The 8,573-nt window shown below is 39.3% G+C and overlaps 1 protein-coding gene across 2 annotated transcripts in view; it reads left to right on the forward strand.

Moving 5' to 3' along the window:
* The window catches only part of MEP1A (meprin A subunit alpha), a 14,337-nt gene that overhangs the window by 171 nt on the left and 5,593 nt on the right, over positions 1-8,573 (forward strand). The window contains exons 2-9 of one of the 2 annotated variants that reach the window (XM_027690079.1): positions 103-127; positions 239-286; positions 1,131-1,171; positions 1,277-1,355; positions 1,672-1,789; positions 3,352-3,527; positions 5,165-5,386; positions 6,317-6,466. In XM_027690079.1, the coding sequence (XP_027545880.1) occupies positions 103-127; positions 239-286; positions 1,131-1,171; positions 1,277-1,355; positions 1,672-1,789; positions 3,352-3,527; positions 5,165-5,386; positions 6,317-6,466 (859 nt within the window). Of the gene's footprint in view, positions 1-102; positions 128-238; positions 287-1,128; positions 1,172-1,276; positions 1,356-1,671; positions 1,790-3,351; positions 3,528-5,164; positions 5,387-6,316; positions 6,467-8,573 lie in introns of those variants that run through there. The other variant, XM_027690080.1, reaches the window with a different exon arrangement.

The following is an 8,573-nucleotide window of genomic DNA, read 5'->3' on the forward strand; positions in this document are numbered from 1 at the left end:
TCCTAATTTCTACAGACTCTGAGTAAAACCCAAATTCTACAGGCTCCTCTCAGTCCACAGACATCTCATACCTTATACTGACTGTATGTCATTCTCTTTCAGGTGGGGAGCCACTCCAGTGGAGCTGGTAAGTGCTGTGTGAGCTGGTTTGAGTTTTGAAGCTTCTTGTGCTTTGAAGTTTCTTGTGCTTGCATGTGCCACCACATCCGAACACAAAACGTTTTGTCTTGTCTTGCAGATGCTGAAGCTGGTGAGATATTCAAAGACATTCCAGACATCAACTTGGGTGAGTTCATGTCCAAATTCTCATGAGACCTGAAAAGTTGTGAGCAAAATGCTGAATTTTCTGTATTGTAAAAAAGATTAATGATAGGTAGCTCACAGTAACAAGAGAAATATAATCAAGTGAGCTCTGAATTACCTTCCTCTGGCTATGACACCTGAATCTATGCCAGGACTATGACCCTATGTAAACAAGGGATGCAGAAGTCTTTAATTTCTGAAGTTTGGACAGACCCACGGTGTTACGATAGAAACACATTGTATCCATTGGAAGGGCTCTGGAGTCCCAAAGCATTTTCAACCCGTCTTTATATGATTTTGATAAAGTTTTTCAAAGATGGAAAACAACTTGGATGTTTATTGAGCTTCTATGCAAGTAGGAAGAAATCAGAGGCAGGAGACACAACACACTGTACTGTCTTCCTTCATGATTTTTATTTCCTGCAAATTTCCATATTTCTTTTGGTGGTGCACTGTGCAATATTCTTCCTCATGCACTGCTCAACATTGTTCTCCAGAGCACTGTCTCACTGCATGACTGTTGTCACTGCCTGAGAGCAAGCAAGATGTTATCAAAAGAGACATGGATAATGGTGGCCACCAGATTTCTGCCACCACAAATGCAGACATTGCCAAGTAATAAATATGGAGTAGAAACTGCTGTTACTTTTAATTATCACCTATATATTTAATTATTACCTATATTTGAATGTACAGAGGCTGGTCCTTACATATTTTCTGTAAAAGCTCAGGTACATTAATGTTGTATAAGTAGATTCAATATGGTTTATGAAAAGAAATATATTTGATCCTTCATTTACATTGTCTTTCATTAAATTGTTCTCCAGCTGCTGGACAGGACCTCTTTCAGGGTGATATCATGCTCCCTGTAAGTAGTTAAAACTTTCTGTCACTTGTCCTGATTGTATTTTTGCTGCAAATCAGCTCATCTCCCCACAGCAAATGCATCACCGGCTGCTAATTCCATTTTCAGAAAGATCAGCGAAATGCCCTAAGAAATGAGACCTACAGGTGGAAGTTCCCCATTCCCTATATTCTGGGTGATGACCTAGGTAATTCAGACACTTCATTCAGATTTTATCTCCAATCCTTATTTGCACTGGAGTCATTGTGATAAAAAAATCTGGTTCTCTCGTATTGAAATTTTAAAATTCACTAATAACTAGATAAACTAAGTTGTTTATGTCAAAACCGTTTTCATTTCTTCTACAGCTAACATAACAAAACACAATTTAATCAGATTCAGTGATTTTTCTTTTCAATAATTTTTCTTTTGGTCCCCTGTGTGTATCTGTGTACATATGTTACCTCTCCAGAGGGAATGATCTGCAGTTTGTTAAAGGTATCTTCCCAATGCATGTTTTCCAGATCTGAATGCCAAAGCAGTAATTCTCCAGGCATTTGAAATGTTCCGCCTGAAGTCCTGCGTTGATTTCAAGCCATATGAAGGAGAAAGAACCTACATAATCTTTAGAAAAGAAGATGGGTAAGGGTTATATCAATTTCTGTTTAGTTTTGCTGTGTAGAATCAGCAGGGAATTAATTCCATTTGACTTCAGCAGTCTAAAGGTTCACTGTCAGCAGAGGAAAAGAGGCCACCGAGAAAACAATCCATCTTACCATTTTAGACACAAAACTTGTAAGATGCTGCCTCCCTCTGCTGACTGCAGAGGCTATTTAGATGATGAACTTGGAATGGGAATCTGATGTTTGTTTTGGATGGCTACTCTTCAATGAGGTGAATCCCAGCATTGTCGTGTTTTCCTCAGCTGCTTCCACTTCACTACAAAGGGTTGTTTTCCATTTCAGTGGAGGGTGAAACAACCCCCATGTGCATCCTCTTGAATTACCAAGGATGTGAATAGCTAGAATTTAGATTTTGAAATCTTTACAAGACAGGTCAAAAAAAGCTGTGAAAAGCCAGTTTATTTTAATATTCCTGTTGTTTTGATATGGCTCTTTTTTAATGAGTGCTTCTCTCAAAATCTGAAAGGGCTTTATACACAAAGATCCAACTTTTCAGGAACTGAAAGGATTTGTTTTATTTTCTACAACTAAATGTCTTTTGAAAGAAAATCCAGGAAAACACAAAAATCTTCTCACTATATCAGCTGTGAATATTTCTTGTTCTCCCAGAACTTCAGGTCTATAAGCACTGTTATCAGGTCTATAGGCAATGATATTTTTGCCCTCAGCTTCTCCTTGGGTATTGTGTTCTATGACGTTTCTCTTACAAGTCCACAAGCACCACAATTTTTGACAAATTGGTGATGGAGAGCCTGATACTGGAAACCCCCTGGTAGCAGCTATTCATGAGACCATAGGCTCAAGTTCTTTGTTTTCAGTGCCCACATCAGTGTGTTCAGAGCTCCTTAGTAAACTCAACCAGACACTGCTTTGTGATGAGCAAATGAAGCTACAGCCAAAGCAGATCCTCTTTAGCACTTGCCTCTCACATCACTCTAGGGCTCCCCTAGAAAGTTCCCAGTGAGTTGGCTGAGGAGTTCCTTTCCTTGTTACTTATGATTAGCGTCTGCTGAATTGTGGATGAGGGGCTTGGCACTCACAGAAAAATGTACTTTCACACCTCTGTCCAATGCAAGGCATGGTTGCTGTTAAAAAGAACCAGACACAGCTATTCTAAATCCTCTTGGGTCTTTTCTCTAGCCCAAGTGATTGCAGGCCAGCTCAGTCTGTCTTGATGACTTTACTGATTCTCTGTGTGTATTATGCTTCTTGGCAAAATGGCAGGTGATGTAGGACTATACTTCTGTGTATCTCAAAACTCCATGGTGAGCTTGTCTAACACAGATGATAAGTGAAATACTGGCCTCATGCAAGTGATAGTGTGTTTTTGGAGGTTAGTCTGCTTTCAGAATACAGGATCTGTAGAGTATCAAGGCATGTGGTCATCATATAAATAATGATTTATGTTACTGCTTTTGTATTTAAAACTTTTATTATATTAATTTTAACTTAGTGAGCATACACAGAACTTAAATACAGAGAAGAAATCTCAACAGAGAGTAAGCTCTCTCTCTTCCTCAGGTGTTGGTCCATGGTGGGGGACCTGCATACTGGACAGACCCTCTCAATTGGGGAAAGGTGTGACTACAGAGCAATTGTGGAACATGAAATCCTGCATGCTTTAGGATTTTACCATGAGCAGTCAAGGATGGACCGGGATGACTACGTGAAAATCTGGTGGGATGAAATTATTCAAGGTGGGTATTAACCTTCAAATCAGATTTTGTAAAGTGCAGATGTATCTGTATCTCATTTTCACTCCTAAATTTTAAGACCTTCCTAAAGGTATAATTTTAAAAGCACCTGAGACCACTGTAAATCAACAAATTCTCGTACAACTTCTGGTCAAAGACCAGAGACTCTCTAATGCCAGAAGTGAGAGGCCCTGCTTGGGAGCCAGAGGACTTCATTTCACCTTGGCTCCAGGACTGGTGTGATCTCTAAATTTTGAACAAATCGTTTCACTTCTCTCTGAGTCTGTTTCCTTCTACCATTTAAGGCAAATTGTAAACTTATTTAGATGGTGAGCTTTGAGGTGACTCTTCTTTAATCAAAGGTCCTCTCAAAATATGAAAGGTTTTTATATTCAGAGATTCAGGCTTTCCTGAAACTGGAAATACTCCCTTTGCGCATGAAAAAGCCTCAAAATTGTTAGTTCAGATGGGACACATAAAATAGAACTCTATCCTTCTCTCCCCTGCCCAGTGTCTCTCTGCAGGTTCTTTCCTTCAGGCTTAATATCATCAGATTCAGTGGCTCTATGAGTTCCAGCAAACTTCACAGTCCCCCTGGTCCCTAGAAGGCAGTTTCTCCTGTTGTCCTCTGTGAGATCTGGTTTTGTATTACTTAATGATAATTTATTTGAAAAGGAGTGACTAAAAGAGGGTATTTCTTTTTAATTTTTGATAAAAGGTGCAATTCAAGTCTCTGTAAGAAAACGATCCCAAGCTCTTATATAATCTCAAGCCTTGGACTGAAGACCTTTGCGATCTGGAGAAGGGAGGGACACTCTTTATGCAGAGAATCTGTAATTATCCATTAGCACAGTCCTGTGCTGTTTCTTCTTTGAGAAAGAATGCCAACTATTCTGAAAATATTATTTGTAGTTGGAAATGCTGGTAATCTCTCTTTACTTCCATAGCAAAGCATGTGAAATGGCTCCCTCTCTCTGCCCTAGCAGACACTTTCATAAGGAAAAACTTTCTCTAAGGACAAATTATTTCACCAAGAAACCACGAGAAACATGTTTCCAAAAGACATTTCAATAGAAATATCATATCAATATTGTAATCTAGGGTAAAAACATCTTTCTTTTTTCCTCCAGATTGCTAATGCATTCTTTGCTTCAAAGAAGAACAGAACCTGGAGGCACTCCAGGACTGTCATATCTGTCCCCTTAGTGAGCGAAGGACTCCAGGGCTTCTCCTTGTCCATATATGACCTAATATCCCGGGAAATGTTTGCATCAATATTCACAGGTTCTGGAATGGATACATTAATCTTAAATACATTAATCCTTAAACTTAATCCTTCAGGATCCTTACTATTAGACTGTCTATTCTGACCTTCTATGTATCCCATTCTTTACAGCTCATTGATATTTGATTTTGAACTTGCTGAAGTCACTTGTGAGGGCAGAGAACCGCAATCTAAAGGCACTGCTTTGTTGTCCAAATGTCAAACAGAAATCTTGCTAAGTTTGAATATTATATTTTAAAGTAATTGCTTTTGGGTGTATCAATTCTACCTCAGGAAACTGTATCCAAGGGGCCATGCTAAAGCCATTCCTTTCCAATATCTCTAAAAATGAAGTACTTTTCTGTTCTTTTATTAGGCAAAGAGCACAATTTTGCAAAGTATGATGACAGCTACATCACTGACCTGAACACCCCCTATGACTACGAATCATTGATGCACTATGCACCATTTTCATTTAACAAAAATGACAGCGTCCCCACAATCACAGCAAAGATACCAGCGTTTGATGGCATAATTGGACAACGTCTAGACCTCAGTGCCATTGATCTGGAAAGGCTGAATCGCATGTACAACTGCAGTAAGTCATAATTTAACCATGGCAAACTCTTTCTTTGATTATACTTGAGCCAAGCTGGTTCACTTCCCTTACGTCTCTAAAACCACAAAAACTCTTCTCAGGTGTGCTCGAGGACAGGACCTGTGGTGTACAGACACAATTTATTCCCTCCTCATACCTCTCTTTGGTTCTACTGTCATTACTCTTGTAAAAGTTAATTAGTCAAGGAAAGTCATTCCATTCGTATCTTTTCTTCCACACTGCTCCTGGGGGTTCAGACCTGTGGTTGTGTTCTACTGGCGTGTGGGCAACTTTGTTGTGCTTTTGTGAGGTAAATGCGACTGCACTTTGTCCTCTTTTACTGACATTTGATCTTAATTAGATTATTTTGTACCTGAGATTGGCCAAGTCTAGAGTCCAACGCTGTCTATTTTGCTAATCTGGTTGAAGATGTTATCACTGATCATGGTTGTCACTGAGAAGTTATTGTCCCCAGTGATCTGTCAGCAGAAGCATCACCTTGTAGGAAAACTCAGCTGAACTGGCCTAAGGTAACTTCATGGACTTTGCTTGAAGTGGAAGAACAGTGCTCATGCTCATCAAGCAGACAAATGAGACATAATGAGCAATAATCTCAACTGAGGAATGGTTAAATACACCACCCCAGGGTCACAAAAGGACTTGTCTTTCCAAGGCTGACAAACAGGCACAAAGACACCATCAGTCACTACCACATGGGTGCTTGTTAACCTTCTGCAAAGTGGTCAAATGTTGTTTTTATGCAGAGAATCTCTCCAGAAATCAAATGTTTCCTCTTTTGAGCTGTTGGGCTCGCATCTGCTAATGTGAGGATTGTCTTCTCTACAGGATGTTTATACTAGTGTAAACAAAACTCCCAAAAAATAGAGCAGAAATTACTCAGAGATGACCATGTGTGCATTTTTTTTTCAGCTTCAACTCACACCTTTTTGGACCAGTGTTCTTTTGAGTTTGACAACATCTGTGGTATGATTCAGGGCACCAGAGATGACCTAGACTGGGTCCATCAGCTGAACAATGTGACAGGGCAGGAGGACCACACACTTTCTGGGCGCTGTAGAGGTAAACCAAAGTAACAGAACACTTTTCTATTCTATGGAAAAAGGCTTAGCTGGACTAACAGCCCTTGTGCATATCTGTGTGCTTTAAATACAGTCTTTAACAACTTCTCTGAACCTGTTGTTGTCAACCCTTGAGAAAACCCAGCACTGACTGCTCTAAAAACACAAGATTAAACAACCATATTTAAGACACAACCCAGAAAACATCTGAGTTGTAATGTTTCCAGTTAAGCAAAAAGACCTTTTTCTTCTCACTTGTCTTGACCCTTTGAGTGTGAGTTTATGTTTGCACTCGTACTCTCAACAAACTTCTTCAACTTAGTGGAGTGTTCTCCACACCAGCAAAATAAAAGGGGACAAAGAACAATCTTAACTAGAGCCCATTTAAATATAACATGGACAATAATTTACTGCAACTTCCAAAGTCTGAGCAAGAGTTTTGTTGCCTCATGATAAGAATGAAACAGCACTCATAGCCACCCATAAATGTTGTGTTTGCAATGCACATTGTTAGTTAAGCTTGATGAGTGCTGGTTGTGGAGGTAGAAGAAAGTTGCAAAGTATTTTATGATGGTAATTTACAGATAATTTTTCTTTTCTAATGGTAATTTTGCCATTTTCTTAAAGGAATAAGATCTCAGAAAGATTGGAGCCAACCCCAGTCACAGTCACAGGGTACTGGCTTACAACTGAGAATAAAGACTAAATCACAACAGACAGTTCTGAAAAGCAAAAGCCTTATTTGGTATTATTTAGAAGGGCAAACTACTACACACTTGCAAACAAAAAATTACTTCTGTGGTAAATTTTTCCTGAGTACGGGGGTAAAGAACCCTGACCAAAAGCATGTTCAATTATGCTTTGTTAGTCTTTGATAAAGGAAAAGGTTGACTTGCTGCACTCAGGAGTAGGTTATTCCCCTCATGTGACCCATCCACTGAAAAAAACAGATCCTCAACTTCTTACAATGCTGGTACTTGTCAGACGGGTCCAAGAATACAATATAACTCAAGAAAACCATCTGACAGCTTCTAGAAATACATGCTTCTTACCCCCACTGACTCTTAATTCTCTCTCTCTTTTTTCTCACTCTGTACAATATAATTGTAACTGAAAAAATAATTTAACTGAATTAAGTTTACTGGAAAAAAATCCAATCTGTCTTAACTGGGCACTTGCACTTGGGCTTTAGCATCTATTGACTCACTACGAAATAAGTATTGAAGAGTTAATGGAGAGGGATGGGTACCTCTGAGAATCTCCAGAGTGTTGAAATGAATTGCATGAATAGGGAGTGTCTCTCCTGCTGGCGCCTCCAAAGGGTCATTGACTCCATCAGGAATTTAGACCTTTTTGATAACTGGTTCTGCAGTCATCTTAACTGGGGGTAAATTCTAACTTTCTAACAGAGGTGGATCATATCTCTCCAGCATAGTTTTGATGTCCTGGGGTTTTGACTTATTGCTAGCTAAAATGAAGGAGGGAAAGTACAGCTTAACATTTAGGGAGTCTACTGAAGTCTTCTAGGGCCATATTTTAATTGCCATAGATGCTTGATGTCGCCTTTTTGACTTTCTTATCAAAAAAGAGGTAGAGTCCAGATCATTTGGGGGTTTGTTAATATAATGATTTCAACAACAGGCTCCAGCCCTGTTTCTCACTTGAAGCAAGAGTGATGATGTTTATGTTTAATACACTTAAATTTAAAGTGAAGTGTCATACATTGCATAGAGCAATTAGGTACCTTTGGCAAGGTTTCTATAGATATAAGTTCAAAGCATTGCTACCATGTGGGAGGGAATGGAGAGTATTCCCCTGACCTGGTTAGAGAGAACCTGATAAACAGCTCAAACAGCTCCACTAACCATGCAGGAGACTGTTCTGCCTTCATGCAGCTACAGTACTGTTGGAACTGTTGGAACAAGAGGATCTTTAAGGTCCTTTCCAACCCAAACCATCCTGTGATTCTATGATATGTTTTCTTGGACAAGACTCCATGGAACCAGCCCCCAACAGAGGAAACTTTCACTCAACAGCTAAAAGAATTTCACTTATTAGTTTTGTTGCAGAGCAATTTAAATTAGTAGTAGAATGGCTAAGGCTTAGTA

Source organism: Neopelma chrysocephalum, unplaced genomic scaffold (genome assembly GCF_003984885.1).
Source record: "Neopelma chrysocephalum unplaced genomic scaffold, ASM398488v2 Primary Assembly neopelma1_80, whole genome shotgun sequence".
Lineage (NCBI taxonomy): Eukaryota > Metazoa > Chordata > Aves > Passeriformes > Pipridae > Neopelma > Neopelma chrysocephalum.